Here is a 19,696-nt window from a genome sequence, read left to right as displayed (position 1 = left end):
GGGGTCCACGCGCTGTCACACGTGCCCCCTGTGCCCTTGTCCCCAGGGATCACACAGCGCAACTGGCCGGGCGCAGGGAGAGCTTGGAAGTGCTTCCAGCGCCTCCAGCTGCAGAGACAGGATGCAGGGCGAGGGGGACCGGGGGTCTGCTCCAGCGCAGAAATCTCCAAATGCCTTTAATAGGGCTTAAAAACAAAGCAGAAGACCTGGGGCCTGGGAGAACAAGGGCCGTTTCTTCCCCACCCACCGCAGCCGCTGGAACCAGATGGGCCCGTGGTCTTTCCAGCTCAGACACGGGTGGCTGCTCCGAGCCGCCGCAGCATCCTGGCCCCTGTCTGAGCCGGCGGCCCGGGGCTCAGCGCGGGGCCTGGGAACAGCTGGGGGGGGCAGTGTTTGTCTTTGAGGGCAGAGAAGAAGGAGGACGAGGGAGAACAGAGAGCTCGGGAGGCCGGCTTGGCTCGGGGCCCTCCTTTCAGTCCTCCCTCTGCCTGCCATAATTGAATTCAGCTTCCCCCTCCGCCGACAGCACAAAGGGCCCCATTCATGAGGCCGCGCGGCGCAGCCAGGAAAGCAATCAAGTGACAGCTTTCAGCTCTCGCAGCTCTTAACAGCTCCTCAAAGACACTCCACCGGCGATAATGGAAAGGGGAGATGCACTTGGAAGCGCGGCCAGCGAGATGGCAAAGGAAACGCTCGCTGGCCGCGGAGAGCAGCGAGGGGGCTGGGAATCTGCAGGGAGAGGGGTCCGTGGCTCCCCTGCTCCGACGGCAGGTGGGCGACGGGCGAGCGAGCGGGGCTGCGGCCGGTGGTGCATGCAGTAGCAGAGGCTGCGGCACCCAGCGGGAGCCGGGATCGAATTCCCGGTGTCCTGGTGTGACCTGCCTGGAAGAGGCAGGGAGAAGCCAGACCCTGGCCCATGGGACTGGGCCTGGGGTCCGCGTCCCTGCATGCATTGAGCCCCTGGCAGCCCCCAGCCCAATTAAACCTGATCCCAGCCTGCGCTTCCCTCCCTCTCTCAGACTCCTGCAGCCCAGGCCTCACTCAAAAGAGCAGGAGACTCCTCTCTGCTCCCCTGAGCCCCCTCTGCGTGGTCCGCTATGCACCTTGGCCAGGCGCTGCTGTGTTTACCAGGCTGGGCTTTTGGGACAGATGTGCTCCCCGGGAAGCAGCCCCTCTGGGGGCAGGAGGGTGGGACTATTGCCCCAGGCCCAAGGAGCCGCCAGTCGATGCCCATCACAATCGCCTCTCTCTCTCATTAGCAACCAGGCTGGGCGAATCTCCCACCCCGAAGCAGAGTCCCGCTGGCATGGGCACGGGCACGGGCACGTGTGTTCAAGCCCTCCCTGCCCATCTGTCTGCAGAGCCAGCTCTTGTCCACAGAGCAGCACAAGCCAGCGAGGGACGAAAGAGAAAGGAGACTTTGCATTGCTCCCTCTGCTAGCTTTGCACCCCCGAAGCCTGGCACTGCCCCCCTGGCAGGGGGTCCCACCCAGGGTGGGGGAACAGCACCTCTCCTGCCTTGCTAGCGTGCGCTGGAGCAAGCTCCTGGCTCACGGTGGCAGCACCAGAGGGAGAAGGGCATGGAGCAGGGCCTCTGGGACCAGGGTGCCGGAGCTGCCCCCAGCTCACCTGAGAGTCCGAGATTTCGGAGGGCTTCTCGGTCAGGCTGCTGCTCTCGGCCGGGATAAGGTCGTTGTACTTGGTGACGTCCTCGTCGGAGTAGTGCAGGCTGCCGGGGCTGGGCCGCGGCGGGGACCTCGGGAGAGATGCATGCTCAGTGCTGCTTGGAGATCCCCTGGCCCTGCTCCTTGCCATGTGCCCAACACGGGGCCTAGCCTGTGCAACGGGCTTGGGAGATAACACCATTGGCAGGGCACCCGTACCCAGACCCCGTGTCCCCCGGCTGAGAGATTCACAGCCTCCCCTTTGCTTGCCGGGACCTGCTTCACCCCCATCTCCCATGCACCGACTGCCCTGGTCTTCCAGGGTGCGGGGCTCAGCTCCTGCCCCAGGAGGGAGTGGAGGGGCTGAGGAGCAAGGACCCCCTGTGGCAGCCCCCCCAGCAGACATGCAACCTGGAGCACAGAGAAGCCATTGTTCCTCCAGGCGTGGAGCGGATCCAGCTCCGCAGGCCTGACCTTGCCGGGATGAGATGTGAATGCTAAGAGGGGACGCGAGGAAGAGAAGCTGGCAAGTCTTGGGGGCTCTTGGCTCTCCGTCTGCATTAGACGAGGGGCGGGGTGGGGGGTCTTGGCCTGCCCCGGAGAAGGGACAGTGGCTTGGGAAGGGGGCAGGAAATAGCTGAGAAAGGATTCCCCCCAGCTGCGTTTTGGTAGAGACGGCACCGTGTCCGCTCCCAGGCCAGCACGACGCTCGAACTCGGGGCACTGGGATGACCCGTAGGTGCAGGGCAGCATGCACAGCTCAGGCCGTGCTGCCCCCTTATTCCCAGCCCCGGGAGGAGGCCGGTACCTGGTGTAGATGCCGTTCTTCCTGCAGAAGGAGTTCTTGACCGAGAGACGCCGATTGTTGAGCTCCAGGGCAGGGAAGCTGCCCTCGTCCAGGCTCACCATCTCCCCGTGGCTCAGGGCGGCCGACTTGGGGTTGCTGCCTGGAGCCGGGGGAGGATGGCGTTGGAGGGACCGGCTGGCATGAACCCTCCCCTGTCTGCATACAGGCTGCAGAGGCAGCCCCCTCCCTTGCTGCCCACCCGGCGAGCGTGTTTATTGAGCAGGGAGCCCGGTGATTTACCCACCATCTGAGCCCTGGATGTGGCTAAGAAAACAGAGCCACCCTGTTTCATCCCAGTGACCTTTCCAGCCCCTGGCAACAGGCAAGGGGAGAAGCCGGCTGCTTCATGGGTAGCTCCAAGGGACATGAGGAAGTCCAGGGGTGCGTCTCATGCTCTCTCCCCTCCGCGTGCCAGGGCTCGGGAGGGGCAGGGGAGAGGGCCGGGAGTCCGGCTCACTCACCGGAGTCCGACTTCTTGGCGTACTTCTTGCTCTGCCCCCGGATGATGAGGACGAAGACCAGCAGGAGGATGAAGATGAGCCCGACCAAGGCAATGACCACCAGGAACCACCACTCCTCGTAGAAGGGGTTGGCTTTCTGAGCTGGAATAGCCGGGGGCACCGTGCGGGGAGGTCAGACCGGGATCCCCCACCCCACCCCAGGACTTTCCCTAGCCAGCTGGTCCTGCTTTGGGGTGGGGATTTCCCCCTGCCCAGATAAGTTCTCCCCCCACCTCCTCCCCAGGGGCCTGCTTCAACTGGGAAAGCGGTTTGGGAGTAAGGGGCATTGCAAAAGCTGTGCTGTGTGTCAAGCCAAGCCGGGCTGGCAAAGGGGCAGGAGGTGTGGAGGGCAGGTGCCCCCAGCCAGGTGGGGCCCTTACGTCCTGCCCCCACAGCCAAGTGGGTACCTGACACGGCCGGGGAGGGCACGCTGGGGGTGCCGTATCCGTAGTCGTTCACAGCGATGACACGGAAGTCGTAGCTGACGCCCTGCTTCAGGATGTCCAAGCTGAAGGTGTAGGAGGTCACCTCCTTCGGGATGTCCTTGATGAGGATGTCCCACAGCCCCTCATCTGGCAGGGGGGAAGGACACAGGGGTCGGCAGGGAAGGGGACCGGCCCACGGGGTCGGACAGAGCCACCCGGGCTGGGAGAGGGCATCTAACATCGCAGCTGCCACTTGGCAGGGCACCCAGGCCCTTGCTCTGTGCCCTCCTTCCTGCCAGCGCTCGTGGCAGCCAGGCCTCCCATGCAATGGCAGGGCTGCTCCGTGCTATTGCCTCCCCGATGCCCTGGGCACCCGGGCAGGCAGCAGGATAGCGCCGCAAACCCAGTGTGCAAGCCCCCGTGGCACAGATTGCTCCCAGCAGGGTGCTCGAACCAAGCCAGGTGCCTGTGCGGCTGCAAACACAGGCAGGGCTGCCTGGATCCAGCCACCACAAATCACAGCGGGGACAGGCAGGCCAGTGCAGCCTCATCGCCCTGGCTCAGCCTCGTTGGGCTCCGGCAGCTTCTCCCCCGCTTGACTCTTCAGCTGAACCTCCCCTCACTGCAACGCCGGCCTCTGTCCCCGTGTCCGGCGGAGGGATGCAGGCAGCAGACAGGCAGCACAAAGGAGCTGGGGGGGATCCAGCCCCCGGCCATCTGCTGCGCCCCCACACCCTCATGCCGGGGGCACACGGCAGCCAGTGGCCTCGCAGAGCAGCCGTCTCCACGTGTGCGGGTGAGTCATTGCCCTGCACCTGCCCCGCTCTGCGCATGGGTCACATCCATCTCCGGATGCTGGTGCCCAGGGCCCAGCAAGCTGCCGTGTGCTAGACCCGTGGCTGGCTCCTGGTGCTCCGGCCCCTTTGCTGGCTGCACTGGGAGGCACTGACCGGAGTTGCTCCAAACGGTGCCTAGCTGCCCGCGAGCCCTTTCCATCCCCCTCCGTGAGATGGGACCTCACGTCCAGCCACCTGGGTCGATGCACAGAGCAGAGGCCTCCTATCCTGCACACCAGGGTGATTTCACCATGCCTCTGCGGCCTCGCTGGGCTGCGGTCACAAGCCTGGACATGGGGGAGGTGGAGGGCACCGCGGTACCTGAGGGCCGGGCCTCTATGACGTATCTGGTGATGGGTCCCTTGCCGGGGTCCCCGCTGGACCAGTGGATGGTGATGGCTGAGCCGTAGCGGGAGATGAAGGGCTCTCCCGGGGGCCCGGGGGCGCCTGGAAAAGCAGAGCAGACACGAATTCCCTTCATACTGGTTTCCTCTCTTTGTATTCCCACATACCCAGCCCCGACAGCCTACCCACCCCGGACCTTCCCCGGCTCCTCACCCACTGGGGCCTGTGGGCAAGCGCTTTGCCTCTGGGCACCCCCAAGCCAGTTCTTGCAGGGACCTGACATACCTTCGCCCGGCCCCGTGGTGATGTTGGCCTCGATCTCGGGCCCGTAGGCAAAGGTTTTTGCCCGGATCCGGAACCGGTAGGTGACACCTTCTGCCAGGTCCTTCACCTTCATCCACAGCGGGCTGCTCCCCTTCACATCCACCGTCACGATCTTGCTGACGCCTGCTGGGCAGAGCATGTGGGGACGTCACAGACAGGAACCCGTGTGCCAGCACCACGCTTATGCCCTCCCCTCTGTCCCATGCCCTTGCCAGGAATATAGGGGCTGACTTGGTGCCTGGCTGCAGACCTCCAGACTACAGGCTGACCAGTCAGCCTGCCGGAGAAACACACTGGGTTGACCTGGTGACCTGGTTCACCTCAGACTACAGGTGAAGCTGCCACAGTAATGCACTGGGTTGACCTGGTGCCCAGCTGGGGCTCCCCAGACTACAGGCAATAGAAATGCATCGAGTTGACCTGGGGTGTAGGTTGTAGCTGCATTGATCTGAGGACACAGGCAGACAAGGATCTTCGGGTAAATCCAATATCTCTTATTACACCAACTAAAATAGGTGGGGAAATTCTTTGCAAGCTTTCGGGCACAAACATCTGTTATTAGGCTGAGGTCAAAGGAATGCATGGGGTTGACCTGGTTCCTATGGCTGGTCTAGACTGAATGCATTTGGGGCTGGCTAGCAGTGAGAAGGGAGACCGCCTGGGATTGCTGCAGGCAGCCCTCAACTTTCACTTGGTTGGACCTACCTATTTCTAAGGATGCCGCTTTGTCTCCCCTGCCTGCCCCCGGGCAGCGCTAGCTGGCTGGCTGGGCAGGGAGATGGTATCAGTGTCGGGAAGCTCTGAGCCCGCAGTGGATTATCAGGCTAGGTCCTGACCCTGGGTGTGGACACACTCCCGAAAGCCTGACACTGCTCTGGCAGCACCCCAATTCCCGCTGCGCTGCAGGCAGGGAGCCCGGTTTGAAGGATCAAAGCGTCCTTTGCAGCACAGGCTCAAAGGAGACAAGAGACCCCTGCTCCTGCCCCCCACCCCATGGCCTTGGCTCCTCTCCCAGCTCTCCTGGACCACCACTGCCAGGCACAGGTGGCCGTGGCCAGCACTGTTTGTGCCACTGTCCCTCTGGCCGCCCCACAGGTGCCCTCTGCTCCTTCCCCAGGGCCGGCGGGACTGCAGGGAGGAGAGGAAGCTACAGAGCCCCGGGCAGCTGTGCCCCGATCCCTCCGCAGTGGCTGGGTCGGCAGGCAAGGGCCTTTCTATGCCACGATGATTTTTCTTCCCATAGGGGCTGAAATAGTCTTCCCCGCAGCCCCGATGCTGGCAGCAGGGAGAGACCTGGGGCAGAAAAGGGGAGGAACCACATTTCCGCAAAAGCCCGAGGCTGGTACTGGCCATCTCCCCGCTGTGCCGGCCCACCGGGCCATGCGCTTATTAAACCGGCCTCTGGGACACTCCCTGTCCCTGCAGCCACTTCTGGGGAGGACCGCAGGGAGCTCGGAGCAAACACGCTCGCTCTGGAGGGTGTGAGAAGGGCCCTGCATAGAGCTGGAAGCCCGGGGGGACTGGCCAGGGGCTGCACGAGAGGACGTGGCCAAGAGACCCCCATCTCATGGTGAGTGCCACAGCGGTAGTTCAGCTTGCCCAGCGCGCCAGCCTGTACCCCAGTCTCCTCCTTCTCCACCACCCCACAGGGAACAGCTCTGCCCCAGCACACCCCCAGCAACGCCCCCAGACCCTTACCGTCCACGGGCATGCAGGGCTCATAGACCAGCCGGTAGCCCTCCAGGATGCCGTTGGGGAGCAGGGGCGGCTCCCAGGAGACGTTCACTGAGGTGGTGGTCAGCTCGCTGAACCTGATGGCGCTGGGGGCGCTGGGGGCTGCAGGCAGAGAGGGGAGGGCTTGGCCGCAGGCTCAGAGCTCGTCCTCCACCCTTGGCCGAGAGCTACTCTGAGGAGGGACGAGCCCAGCTTCTGATCAGCTTGGAAATCCCAGAGGAAAGGGAGGGTGGCGTGGCATGTGTGAATGCATGTATATGTGTGTGTGCATGCGTGCACATATGTGCACGTCGGTGTGTACATGCATTGGTTTGTGCCTGTATGTGCGCACTGGGGGTGTGCACATGTACATATGTGTATACATGGGAGTGTGCACATGCACAGGTGTATGTGTGCATGTGTATGTGTGCACAGGATGTGCATATGTGCGTGGCATGAATAGGTGTGCATGCACATGCGTGCACGTGTGCATGTCTGTGTGTGCACGGGGATGTGCAAGTGTGTGCACAGGGGCGTGTACAGTTTCATAGTTTCATAGGTGAGTGTGCACGTGTGCATGCACGCATGGGGTGTGTGTGTACATGTATGCATGCATGTGCATGCATATGTGGGTGTGAATGTGTGCTTGCATGGTGATCCCTCTGCACTGGTGGGGTCCCGAGCCCCGCTGCCGCATGCTGCCGAGCAGTGCTGGGAGGAGAGGGTGCAGAGCCCTCCCAGTTCATCACAGCAGCGAAGGAGCCACGCAGGCCAGACCTCACCTCAGCTCCCAAACACGGCAGGGCAGACCCACGTGGCTGTTCCTTGTCAGAAGCCAACCCCCATCCCGCCCCAGCTCCATGCCCTAAGGTGACACTCCGGCCAGCTGGGTTCGTGTCTCCGCTTCCCTCGCCAACAACTGCCCTGCAAAGACACTTTGCACTGGTGGGTTATTTTGCAGAAATGCTGCTTCCTGCCTGTGCTTCACCCCGCCGGGGGGGAGGAGGGGAATGAATGAAGCCAGTGGGCACCAAGGGCCCTGAGCCCGAGTGAAGATGGGCAGCTTGTGCTGGGGGAGCCACGGGGGACATCTGGGCAGCTCCAGCAACTCTGAGCGTGGCTGTAACTGTCTTTCATGCCATGCCTAGCGTCGGGATCTGGGTAGAGGGTGCCAGCAGCTCCATGCACCATGGGCTAGGGAGATGGGGGTGGCATGCGAGGGGCTGACCTAAGCCCAGCCCTGGGGCTCTGATCTGGGCAGGGAGGGCACCAGGTGAGAGGACCAGAGAGACGGGAGTCCCAGTGCCACAGCCAGGCAGTGGCAGGGAGCTGGGGAGAGGGGAGGGCAGGCGCCAAGGGCCCACCTGCTTGCTGGGTGCGGGCCTTGGCTGGGGGGCTGCGGGGCCCGTCGCCGGCGGCGTTGAAGGCGGCCACGCTGACCAGGTACGCCGTGTAGCCCGTGAGGTTCTTCAACTTCACGCCGCTCTCGGGCAGGAACAGCGTCTTCACCCGCTCCGTCTCGTTCGCCCGCTGCGCCTCCCAGAAGTAGATCTGCGGGGCCGGCGGGGCCGTGAGGGCTGGCGGGGCACAAGCCCCGGTCCCAGGGCCACGTGCTCCTGCTCACGGCCCCTTCGCTGCCCCGCCACTGCTGCAGGAGCTCTGGACAGGGACGTTTCTATTTACGGTCCCCAAAGGAGGCTCCTGCCCCCGGCTTTCGGCAGGGCACAGATGCGACCTACTGTGGGGTACCAGCATCCGTGCGGCAAGGTCCCTACCCCAAAAATGCCCCAGCTCTGCCACCCTGTAGGAGCCCGGAGCCGTTCGACGGGCAGCAGCACCCCCTGCTGCCGCAACGGGGAGTTGCACCCGGGACGCTGACCTGAGCAGTGCTCCAGCAGTTCGGGACGCCTTCCCCCTCCCGGCCCCAAGCCTCATGCCCCGTGCACCAGCCAGGGAGCCTGTGGCCAGCAACGTGGCTGGGGCAGGAGCCTGGCATGGGCAGGAGTCTGGTGTCCAGCTGACCGCCACCCCCATGCAGGTCAGCCAGGCTGCCCCCCCCGTATACCTTATAGCCCTGGATGTCGCCGTTCTGCGCCTCGGGAGGTGGCGGCTCCCAGGTGACGTCGAGCTGCGTGGCGGTGGTGGCTTGCACGGCCACGTTTTGCGGTGCCGCCGTGGGCACTAGGCAGAGGGACAGTGCGGCGCTATGGTGAGAGCGGCAGGCCCCAGCGGTGTCCCTGCCCCAGCCTGGCAGACCCGCACCGTCCCCGGGGGTCCCTTCGGCTGCTGCCGTGCACCAGCCCCGGGTGCCCACCTGCCCCGTGATGGGAGAGGGGCTCCCTGCCTGCGAGCCAGGCTGCTAGCTGGGGGGGCTGCTCCCTTTGCAGGGTGCTCCCGACCCATCCCCACGGCCCGACTCACCCGCTTCGCCCACGAAGACCTCCTGGGGGGCACTGGGGGGTCCCTCGCCCACGGCATTGTACACGCTCATGCGCAGCTCGTAGCGCCGGTGCTTGCTCAGGTCTGTGGAGGGCGAGGGGAGAGGATGGGGGTGCCAGGGAGGGGTTCAATGTACCCCTCAATAACTCCAACTCCCCTGCCCGCTTTCTAAACCTCTCTCTTTCCCCCCAAGACATGCTTGGTTCCCGGCTGCTCAGCTAGAAAAAAAGAAGGTGCCGACCACAAGGGAAATGCCATCTTAATGGGGCCTCCCGGCCCCGGCGGGCTCAGGCATGGGCACAAATGCTGATGGCGATATCACGCTTGTGACCCTCCCTCAGTTTGGGGGGCACTGGCTGGGTCCCCAGCCTGGCAGGGGGGTGCATTCCCCCAAGAGCATCCCCAGGCCCCGGGGGGTGGAGAGGGGCATGCAGACCCAGGCAGATGCATGCACGAAGCAGAGGGACTTACTGTCCAGCTCGTACTGTGTGAGGCTGGCATCGCTGAGGTTTCGCACGGCGTACACGGCTAAAGGGGAGTGGGGGCCAGGGGCAGGGGAGAGCAGACACCGAAGTTAGTGACACGCACGCAGACACGCCGCGGAGCTGGGTCCCGGCGGGGGGAGTCGCTGCCCAGAGCAGGACCACTGGTTAGTGGCTCGGGGAGGATGTTGCATGGAGGCTGCTGGGGGGAAACAGAGGGCCGGGGAGCGTGTCCTGGCAGGACCTGCACGCACATCAGGAGTAGGTGCCCACTCCCATTGCACCCGGAGCAAGGCAAGGCTAGCCACAGCCATGGCACAGCCACGGCAGGGCTCCTCTGTGCACAAGCCGGGAGAGGACGCAGGTCCTGGAAACAGGGGGCATGAAAGCAGCAAAGCAAGCGTGGGACACATCTGGACACACACACTCGGGCAATGCTGCTGGGGTGCAGGCAAGCAAGTGGGGAGGCCGGACCCTTGCACGCCTCCTAGCACCGCCATGGGCACTCACGGGTGAGCTCGGTCCAGCGGGCACCGGGGTTGCCGATGCTGCGCAAGGTGAAGCCCCGCAGCCCGTCGTACGCCAGCTCCCGGTAGCGGAGCCGGAAGCCCAGCAGGATCCCGTTGATTTTGTCTTCGGCCGGGGGCTGCAGGGAAGAGAGTGGGGCTGAGAGGCAGGGCCTGCACACCCCAGGCATGGTGCTGCAGGGTGGTCCTGCCCCCAGGCTCCAGTCTGTCTGCAGCCCAGGAGGGCCTGCCAGCATTGCCCAGAGCCCCAGTGGGTGCACAAGGGCTCAGCAATCCCTGCACCTTTCGAACCCACGGCCCTGAAGGCCCACGCGCCCGTACCTGCCAGCGGAGGAGGACGGAGGTGGTGGTGTGAGGGGTGACCGACAGGATGGCGGGGGCCTCCTCCGGGGCTGCAGGGGGACGAACACGTGTGAGAGGCAGCAGGAGACGGGAGCTGCCCGGGGCTCCCCCGTGGTCCGGGGTGCCAGGTTCAAATCCCACCCACGGGAGTGGCTGCAACCCGTGATGCCCGTGGTGGGGGTGAGCTCACGCGTGCATGCAATCCCAGATGGGAGCGTCTCTGTGCGACCCACCCAACGGGTGCTAGCTGATCCCGGGGTTCAGCCTCCACTCCTGGGGGGCACTGACCTGCCTGCAGCGTGGTGAGCGACTCGGACGCCTCGCTGTACGCGCTGTCGCCGATGTCGTTCGTTGCCTTGACCCGGAACTTGTAGGAGGTGAAGGGCTTCAACCTGCGCCGCAAGCACACGGGGGGACTGGGACCGGAGCCCACGGCACCGGCCATGGCCCTCGCCCATCCTGGGAGCCCTGCCTGGCCTCACCTGTCCACCACGAAGGAGGTGGTGTTGTGGCTGATGGAGGCGGAGTGCAAGCTCCACTCGCCGGCCGGCAGCTCGCGCGTCTGCACCGTGTAGTACCGCACCGGCGACAGCCCGTCGCTGCCCGGCTCCCAGGACAGCAGCACGCTGCGCGCCTTCACCTCCTCCTGCGGCACCGCCGGCTTGCTGGGGGGCTGTGGGCGGTCTGGGCGGGGGGGCAGAGATGTGAGCGGCCCAGCTCCCTCCTAACCCTAACCCCCACCCCAGACCCAGCCGCTCACCTCTCTTCTCGGTGGTCACTACCAGCGCCTCGGCAGCCTCTCCCCAACCCTTGCGGGTCTGGGCCGTGATGCGGAAGAGGTAGGTGGACTCGGGGCGCAGCCCCATGGCTGTATACTGCCGGGCGCTGGGGTTCAGCACCTCCACGGCGGCCGTGTTGGCATTGGTGGTGTTCAGGCGGTGGGTGATCTGGTAGGCTGCGGATGGGGGGTGACCTTTCAGCCCTCACCCCAGGGGCAAGCTGGGGAGCCCCTCCCTGGGTGGGTCCCTCCTGCCCCAGCCCATGCTCACACTCGCAGCAAGTCCCGTGCAAGGTGCTGAGCCCCAGCAAATAGGGACCCTCTCGTCCAGAGCTCTGGTGCACGGGGCAGCACGGAGGAGGCACCGGCAGGAGAAAGGTTTGGCCGCTTACCGAGGATGATGCCGTTGGGCGCTGCGGGCGGCTGCCAGATGAGCCGCACGGAGGTGGTGCGCACTTCGGGGAACAGGATGCCCACGGGGGGCCCCGGCACTGCAGCAGAACAGAGGGGAGGGAGCATGACAGATGGGGCCTTTGGGATGCACAGGCAGGCACACGCTTGGCACACGTGTGTCCTGGCACGGTGCTCCCACCACGCCAGACCCGGACTCCGCCCCCCGGCACACGCCTACCGTCATCCAGCGTCCTCTCCAGGATGGGCGGGTGGCTGGGGACGCCGTCGCCGATGCGGGTGAAAGCCAGCACGCGGATCTCGTACAGCACGTACTTGCCCAGCCCCGCGAGCTGGGCGCTGCGCGACGCGTTCCCTTCCGCCAGCCAGAACCGGGCACGCAGGTCCGAGTCCTTCTCCTTGTACACGACCTGCGAGGAGCCCTGCGTCAGCTCCCCTGCGGGGTAGGGGTGCCACAGCCCCGGCGCTGTGCAGAGCTGGGCTCCCGGGACCGGTGCTGGGAGGCACCAGGGGCTGAGGCTCACCTTGTAGCCCAGGATGAGCCCGTTGCGGTCGGCCTCGGGGATCTCGGTCCAGCGGACCAGCATGCTGCTGGAGGTGGTGGCCAGCGCGGACACGTTGGCGGGGCCAGATGAGGGCACTGAGCAGGGGAGGAGCAGGGGAGAGTCAGGAGCGCGGCTGGCCCGGCTGGGCGTGGGGCGGGGGGCAAGCGGCAGGGACGGTACCTGACTCCCGGGTGCGCCCTGCCACGATGCGGCTCCAGGGCCCGGCCCCGATGGCATTGAAGGCCTGCACCTGCACCTGGTACTCAGTCCACTCCTCCAGGTCCTCAATGGTGAACTCCCGCTCCACCCGGTCGTGGATGGCGTGCAGCGCCGTGCGCCCCTGCCCGTCCGAGCGTGCATACCGCACCCGGTACCCCACCGACTCCGGGCTCCCGTTGTACTCCTGCTCGGGGAGGGGCTGGCAGGGGCAGAGGGAGGCCTCAGTGCATCCCCAGGACCCTGGCATAGCTGCCCCCGGGACAACTCCCCCCTAAGCTGCACAGTCATGCCCCTGTGTGTGCAAGTGCAAGGACCCCTCATGGGCACGCACATCACATGCACGCCTCTACACATACATGAACGGGTGCACACAGGTGGGGATACTCAGCCATGCATGCACACCCACACATGTGCATGCAGCACAGGCCTGACCCATCAGTGATGCCGACGGTCCCTAGGCTACTTGTGCCCGCTCCAAGCCAACACCCACGTCCCGGGGCCCTGGCAGTCACTCACCATCCAGCGCAGCCACAGGCTGGTCTCGCTGGCCGTGCGCAGGGTGACGTTGGCGGGCGCCACGTCTGGGGGGGCCTGCAAGGTCTGGATGCGACGGGAGGGCAGGCTGGGTGGGCTGGTGCCCACGATGTTCACCTGCCGCATGCGGAAACTGGGAGCAGAGCACCGGGGTCACGGGTGAGTAGGGAGCTGGGGGGAGGGGGGGGCGACCCTGGCATGAAGGATGCCTGGGCTGCATCTGGGGAGGGGTTAAACCCTTAAGGTCCCCCTTAGCAGGAGCTCACAGCTCTGAGATGTGCCAGCCCCTTGCACCCACCCACCTCTACCTCCTAGGATGCAGCAGAGGAGCCCCCTGTCCAGGCTACCTTGCCCTGGGCCCGCACCCTGGCCCCTACCTGTAGTACGTGTACGGGTTGAGGCCGGGCACCTCCATGGAGCGGGAATCGGGCTCGTTGGCCAGCTGGTGAACCAGCACCCACTCCTCGCTCTCGCCGACCTGCCCCACCTGTGGCGAAAGCCCCGGGGCCGCGAGACATGGAGACGGGGCGATGCTCAGCCTCCGTCGGTTGCCATCATCCTCCCACCCCAGGTGGCTGAAACAGAGACCGTCCCGCACCCAAAATCCAGGGCACGGACCCCCTCCACGGGCAGCTTTCAGCCCTGTTACCTGTGCTTCCACCTGCCAGCGGGAGATGGATGTCTTCCCATCATAGCCGGGCCTGAACTGCAAGGTCACGGAGCGCGGGCTGATGTTGGAGATGCCCAGGTTGGTGGGTGCACCGGGCAGCTCTGCAAAGGGGCAAGGAGGGGAATAAAAGCGATAGGGCTGGGTGCTGGCTGCAGAGACCAGGTGCCGCGTTCGGCTTTGCTGTCCCATAGGTGATTCAGGACAGCTCTGGGGAGTTTCCCTGCCTGAGTATAACAGCACAGGGGGCAGGGGACCGACACGGCGTTGGGTGGAGCGGTGTCTTTGCTGCCACTGTGGACATCAAGGGGCTTGGAAAAAACATGGCAAGGAAATGACTGGGTTGGACTAACGCAGCCCTCAAGCAAGCCAGGGTGGTGGGCTAATACAGGCCTGGGCACCCGGAGAGGGTCAGGGGCCTACCTGGAGGGACCCCGGAGGAGATGGTGGAGGAGGACACCTGCCCTTGCCCCTTGGACGTCATGGCGGCCACCTCGATGGTGTAGGTGGTTAGGGCGGTGAGGCCGGTGACACGGTACTCCAGGGTGACGTTGGGCAGGTAGTGCGTCACCCGCGTGTTGGTGCGGTTGTACTCCTCCCAGGAGATGCGGTAGCCTGGGGAACACCGGCACAGTCACGCCTGTGTCCACGGCCATGCCAGCCTCCACGGGCCATCACGTGGCTTGCAACTCATGCGGTGCCATGCAGAGACCCTGCAGCAGGAATGTCCCCGGCCGAGCAGACAGGACCGGGTTGCATTCTGCATGCACGCAGCAGCACCGCGCTGCCCCCTCCCCATACCGGAGCACTGGGTCCAGATGAGGGGCTTGGGGGGATTTCGGCTCTCGGCCTCCTCACCCGTCAGGATGCCGTTCTTCTCCACGGGCTCCTGCCAGCTGACTTTCAGGGACGTGTCCAGGATGTCGCTGAAGCTGAGGTGCCCCACGGGGCCAGGCACTGCCCAAAAAACCCCAAGAGTTAGCACCAAGCCCACTGTGGGGACCTGGAGCCAGGCCAGCATCCCCTCTGCTGAACCAGAGGCCTGAGCGGGGTGTGTGTCCCCCCATCCCCGGAGGCCGGGGGAATAGACCGGGCTCCCGTGGAGACCCGGGGACTCGCGAGGACCACAGGGCTCCACGTACCATCCTCGTGCGTGCGCACCAGCTGAGGCGGGCTGCGCGGGCCGTCGCCTGGCGTGGTGAAGCACAGCACCGAGGTGAAGTACTCGGCGAACTTCTTCAGCCCCGCCACGTAGCCCACGTGGATGCTGTCCTGGAAGTTGGGCCGCACCGTCACCACCGTCGCCTCCTCCTCCTGCTCCGGCTCCCACGCGATCAGCTGCGGGGGGACACGAGCATCACGGCCTCCGCACCCCCAGCACCCGGCGGGGGCGAGGTCCTGAGCTTCTGAGCACAGAGGGCAAAATGTAAAGCGGGCATCTGAATCGCTCCTTCTCATGGCATCGCGGGGGTGGATCCTGGGAGGATCCTGCCGTGCACGGCGCTGCACGAATGCAGCTGATCCCTGCCCCGGAGAGCTCCCGGCCTCGGCACTGCTAATAATTTTGCTTTGCAAGCTCGGCAGACTTGTGCCCGCTCACCTCGGAGGCACCCCACGGACTTGCCAGGCCGACTGTCCCCGAGGGACCGTGGATCCCCTCCGGGGACAGGGCGTCCTCCCCATGCTTCTCTCAAAGCAAATGGAAGTCCTTGATAGCATCTCCAAATTAAAAGCTTTCATTCGGAGCCTCTCATTTATTCGAAGTTGATTAAATATCAATTAACGAGGGAGAGAAACGCTCGATGCGTTTTAATAAGCACGGGTATTTATCCATACGAAACAATATACAGCGCACGCCTTGTGATTAACTCCCGCTGATAACAATGCATAATCGCGGGCTCTGCACTCCATTTAGAAAGATGTTTGGGCATTAATTGGCATTGTGCAGGATCGCCTATAGCAAGTTAATTAGTATCTAATTAGGCCCTAAAAATACTAATCAAAAATACTAAGTGACATTTAATAAGAATGTTAAATATCCTACTTACTCTGGTTATCTTGTTCCGTGGCAATTACATCCCTGAACTTCTTTTGAGTGGATTAAGAAACAAGTTTAATGTTTTTAATTCAATTTAATTAATGTAAATTGGAATTAATTACGATTTGGAATTAATTACGGAGCATAGGCTCCCGTGGACGCGTTAAATCTTGGTAAATATTATTCTAATAGCCGGGCACCAGTCAATCGAAGCCACAGCTCCTTTTTAACCGGAGCAAAGTTGAGCTGGTTCATGGCGGAGCTGACGGCAGGGAGAGGGGGTGTGTGGAGCCAGGCTGCCCTCACCTTGTACCCCTGGTTGATGCCGTTGATGAACTGGGGGCTGGGCGGGTGCCAGGTGAAGCGGATGGTGGTGGAGTTGGTGGCCTCGGCTTGCACGTTCCCGGGGGGCACGGTAGGCACTGCGGGAGACGAGGGCAGCCACGGGGCTGATTCAGGACGCAGAGAAACGTATCTGCAACCCCCAGCAGGATGGGGGCCATAGGGACCCTGCCCAGCTGCGCCCCCCAGCCCTGCCTACCTCCCTGCAGCGTCCACTCGGTCACCTTCATGCTGTAGACGCCCAGGCCGGCGCTGTTGTACGCCGCCACCTCGATCTCGTAGTTGGTCCAGATGATGAGGTCTTCCAGCAGCAGGTTGTTGACGTCGGCGTTGGTGATGTTCTTGAACTGGTACCCGACGGGCAGCCCGGCCAGGCAGTACCTGGGGCAGGGGAGCAAGCAGGTGAGCGGGCATCAGGGGAACCCCATGACCCCCTCTCGGTGGGGAGGACAGGCTCCCCAACCTCTTCTCTCCCCCACAAGCCGCCTACCGGATGATGTAGCCCTTCAGGAGGCCGTTCTGGTGGCTCTCGGGGGGCGGCTGCCACTGGATCATGATGGACTGGTTGGTCCGGCCACTGGCGATGACGTTCTGGGGGGGCGCCGAGGGCGGCTCTTCCGGCAGAGACACCCTGCGGGGACACGGCGGGTAAGGACGTGGAGTGGGAGAGCCCCAGCGTGGCCTGCCGCCGGCCCCCTCCGCCGGACTCACCGCTCCGTGTCCTTGCTGAACTGGCCCTTGCCCACGTCGTTGATGGCGCAGAGGCGGAACTGGTAGGAGCGAGCGGGGACCAGGCCCCGCACCACCACTGAGGTGGCTTCGGGGTCCACGCTGGGCAGCAGAATGGTCCAGGGGGCATCTGCGGGGCCGAGGGGCAGGGCTGAAGCAGGGGGCTCGGCCAGTCTCCCAGGCACGTCCCCCCAGGGCCACTTGCACGTGTACTGCCCACCCACCCGGCCCTAGCTGCCTTGGTATAGACAAGGCTCCGGTGCGGGGGTGAGGTGGGGGTGCCAGGTGCCTTACTGTTCTCGGAGACCTCCAGCACGTAGTGCAGCAGGGGGCTGTTCCCGTCAAAGGGCTTGGCCCAGGTCAGGTTGATGGCCCGTTTCTCCAGCGGGCTAAGCAGAGCCACGGGGCTTTCCGGGGCATGGGGGAGCTGCCTGGAGGGAGAGGCGATGCCCACCTTAGAAACAAAGGTAGGGTAGGGTAGGGGCAGGGGGGCGTGTGGGGAGCATGGCGCCCTTACCGGACGCGGAGGTGGGCGCTGCGGGAGTCGTTGCCCCCGACGGAGACGACCTTGCAGGTGTAGGTGCCGATGTCGCCCGACCAGGTCTGGGAGATGTGCAGGGTGCCGTCTCCATCCAGCCGGACCCGTGGGACGCTGTCCACGCTGACGGGCGCCCCGTCCTTCTCCCAGATGTGCCTGCGTGGGGACGGGGCACAGCTGGAACCCAGGAGCCCTGACGCCCCGACAAGTGTCCACTGGATGCTGTCCCCCTCCCCAAAAGGGGACAGAGCCCAGGGGTCCTGGCTCCCTGTATCCTGCTGCAACCACTCCACCCAACTCTCCTCCACGTGGATGCGTGTGTGTGTGCACGCACGCCCGTGTGTGTGCAACTCATGGGTGTGGGCAGTGCCATGCCTGGGTTGGGCGCCAGGTGGCAGTGCAGGCTTGATTTGCCAAGGCTCAGGGGTGTGTGCATGTGTGTGCGTGCAACCATGGATGGCTGAGGGAGCTCCTGTGGGACCGGGCTCTTCACCTGGGACCCAGACGCCCGTCGCCCTGCTCAGGAGGAAGGGGCACGTGCCCTCCCGCCTGCCACCCCTTGGGGCAGGGCCGGGCTCCATACCTGATGGTCACACTGGGGTCGTGGGTCACGCCGCAGCTCAGGGAGGCCTTGGTGCCCTTGATGACGCTCTGGTCCTGCGGCGGGGCTGTGATGCGTGTCCGGGCTGCGGGGCGGACAGACATGCAGTGGGTCACCGGGGCTCACGCGCCCAGGGCTGCGGGCCGGGGAGCAGGAGGCGCCTTACCCCAGACGACCAGGTCAGCCGAGGCCTCGTCCACGCCGCGGGAATTGGTGGCCAGGCAGGTGTAGCTGCCCACGTCAGCGATGTGCGTGGGGCTGATGAGCAGGCTGCCCGACTCCAGCAGCGTGAAGCGTGGCAGCTGCACCGACCCGCTGGCCAGGATCCGCTCGCCTGCGGGCACGGGGATGGAGGGGAGCCGTCAGCCAGGCCCCAGGGCGTTGCTGCCCCCGTCCCCCAGGCCCCGCTCCCTTTGGCCCCCCTGCCCGTACCTTTCTGCCAGGTGATGGCGGGGCGCGGCGCCCCCGAGGTCTCGCAGGTGAGGACTGCAGACATGCCGTCGATCACCGTGCTGTCCTGCGGCCCCCGCGTGATGTTGGGGGCAATACCTGCCCGGGCAGACATGGGGGGGGGGTCTGAAGGCCAGCCCCTGCCCAGCTGCACCCGGGCAAAGGAGCAGGAGGTGCCCCCTTCCTCCCCACACCAGGCTTGCTCTCCCAGCCCCCCCACGGGGCAGGGGCTATGGGAGGGCTGGAACCTACTGGTCACGGCCAGGTACGTGGAGGTCTGGACCTCGCCGGCGTCGTTGTGGGCGAAGCACTGGAACATGCCGGTGTCATCGGGGACCAGCCCGCTGATCTGCAGGCTCCCGTCGGGCTGCAGCCGGAAGCGCGACAGCTTCTCCAGGTGGATGGGGGCCGCGTCCTTGTACCAGGCCATGGCGGGCGGCGGGACGCCTGCAACCCCCCCAACCAAGAGACACCATGAGCCGTGGGCAGAGGCAGCGCTGGGCAGCAGGCAGGGCTGGGACAGCACCCACCTCTGGCCTGGCAGGGGATGACCACCACCGTCTCCATCTCGGCCGTCACGTGCTTCTCCGGCTCCTTGACAAACTGCGGCGGCTCTGCAAGGGGAAGCCCGGAAATGGGCCCCGAGATGCCCAGCTCTGCTCTAGCCCAGCCCCGCGCCGAGGCGGATCGGGGCGAGAGGGCTTTGTGCCCGGGCGACCGGGCTGAGACCCCTGCGCGCTCGTTACGCTCGTGCCGCAGATGCCCAGCCTCCTTACCCAGCACGGAGAGGTAGGCGCCGCGGGAGATGGAGGGCACGCTGCTGCTGCGCAGCACGGCCTCGCACTCGTAGTAGCCGCTGTCGCTCAGCGCGGGGTTGAGGATGGTGAGGCGCCGGTTGTAGTCGCTGATGCTGCTGGACACCACCGCCCCGTCCTTCTTCCACACGATGTGCAGCTTGATCAGCGGCCTGGCGCAGAGCAGGGGTCAGAGCCCATCCCCAACGAGCCCCGGCGGTGGCTTCTCCCCACTTCCCCAACTTGGCCCGTGCCAGTCCTCGGGCTGCAGGTACCCACCTGGCATTGGCCACGCACTCCATGGTCACCTCCGAGGTGCCGGCCACCACGCTGGTGTTGCGGGGCGGGATGATGATGGTGGGGGCGATGGGATCTGCCGGGCCGCCAACATCTAGGGAGAGAAACGTGGCAGCCATCAGCGCGCCCGTGTTGCCAAGAAGGCTGCATTGGTAGGAGCACTGCCAAATCGAAGGAAGTGATTTTTCCCCTCTGTTTTGCACTGGGGAGGCCACATCTGGAGTCTTGTGACCCAAGGAGAGCTCAATCCACCCCAGCCTGCCTTGCAGAGGCCTCCCTGCCACCCAGCCAGGACCTCCGCCATGCCCA

General features: G+C 64.8%; 1 protein-coding gene across 3 annotated transcripts in view; it reads right to left on the bottom strand.

Moving 5' to 3' along the window:
• SDK2 (sidekick cell adhesion molecule 2) overlaps positions 1 to 19,696 on the bottom strand; it is a 55,282-nt gene that overhangs the window by 7,390 nt on the left and 28,196 nt on the right. Inside the window, exons 2-40 of one of the 3 annotated variants that reach the window (XM_019515983.1) lie at positions 19,370 to 19,481; positions 19,073 to 19,263; positions 18,827 to 18,910; positions 18,549 to 18,743; positions 18,279 to 18,395; positions 18,013 to 18,180; positions 17,829 to 17,931; positions 17,225 to 17,401; positions 17,002 to 17,138; positions 16,690 to 16,837; positions 16,469 to 16,609; positions 16,178 to 16,359; positions 15,943 to 16,058; positions 14,741 to 14,936; positions 14,457 to 14,555; positions 14,022 to 14,213; positions 13,581 to 13,702; positions 13,309 to 13,418; positions 12,914 to 13,064; positions 12,359 to 12,596; positions 12,158 to 12,273; positions 11,854 to 12,043; positions 11,615 to 11,713; positions 11,205 to 11,399; positions 10,927 to 11,128; positions 10,733 to 10,836; positions 10,424 to 10,494; positions 10,086 to 10,221; positions 9,565 to 9,621; positions 9,076 to 9,177; positions 8,720 to 8,835; positions 8,019 to 8,205; positions 6,640 to 6,777; positions 4,903 to 5,067; positions 4,594 to 4,719; positions 3,419 to 3,583; positions 2,973 to 3,113; positions 2,473 to 2,611; positions 1,630 to 1,756 (exon numbers count right to left, since the gene is read on the bottom strand). In XM_019515983.1, the coding sequence (XP_019371528.1) occupies positions 1,630 to 1,756; positions 2,473 to 2,611; positions 2,973 to 3,113; positions 3,419 to 3,583; positions 4,594 to 4,719; positions 4,903 to 5,067; positions 6,640 to 6,777; positions 8,019 to 8,205; positions 8,720 to 8,835; positions 9,076 to 9,177; positions 9,565 to 9,621; positions 10,086 to 10,221; positions 10,424 to 10,494; positions 10,733 to 10,836; positions 10,927 to 11,128; positions 11,205 to 11,399; positions 11,615 to 11,713; positions 11,854 to 12,043; positions 12,158 to 12,273; positions 12,359 to 12,596; positions 12,914 to 13,064; positions 13,309 to 13,418; positions 13,581 to 13,702; positions 14,022 to 14,213; positions 14,457 to 14,555; positions 14,741 to 14,936; positions 15,943 to 16,058; positions 16,178 to 16,359; positions 16,469 to 16,609; positions 16,690 to 16,837; positions 17,002 to 17,138; positions 17,225 to 17,401; positions 17,829 to 17,931; positions 18,013 to 18,180; positions 18,279 to 18,395; positions 18,549 to 18,743; positions 18,827 to 18,910; positions 19,073 to 19,263; positions 19,370 to 19,392 (5,466 nt within the window). In that variant the 5' untranslated portion in view covers positions 19,393 to 19,481. The remainder of the gene's footprint in view (positions 1 to 1,629; positions 1,757 to 2,472; positions 2,612 to 2,972; positions 3,114 to 3,418; positions 3,584 to 4,593; positions 4,720 to 4,902; positions 5,068 to 6,639; positions 6,778 to 8,018; positions 8,206 to 8,719; positions 8,836 to 9,075; positions 9,178 to 9,564; positions 9,622 to 10,085; positions 10,222 to 10,423; positions 10,495 to 10,732; positions 10,837 to 10,926; positions 11,129 to 11,204; positions 11,400 to 11,614; positions 11,714 to 11,853; positions 12,044 to 12,157; positions 12,274 to 12,358; positions 12,597 to 12,913; positions 13,065 to 13,308; positions 13,419 to 13,580; positions 13,703 to 14,021; positions 14,214 to 14,456; positions 14,556 to 14,740; positions 14,937 to 15,942; positions 16,059 to 16,177; positions 16,360 to 16,468; positions 16,610 to 16,689; positions 16,838 to 17,001; positions 17,139 to 17,224; positions 17,402 to 17,828; positions 17,932 to 18,012; positions 18,181 to 18,278; positions 18,396 to 18,548; positions 18,744 to 18,826; positions 18,911 to 19,072; positions 19,264 to 19,369; positions 19,482 to 19,696) is intronic. The other 2 variants (XM_019515969.1, XM_019515976.1) reach the window with 2 other exon arrangements.

Source organism: Gavialis gangeticus, unplaced genomic scaffold, assembly GCF_001723915.1.
Source record: "Gavialis gangeticus isolate Ggan-Ray unplaced genomic scaffold, GavGan_comp1, whole genome shotgun sequence".
Lineage (NCBI taxonomy): Eukaryota > Metazoa > Chordata > Crocodylia > Gavialidae > Gavialis > Gavialis gangeticus.
The sequence above is the reverse complement of the archived record's forward strand: the minus strand, read 5'-3'. Positions and strand labels throughout refer to the sequence as shown.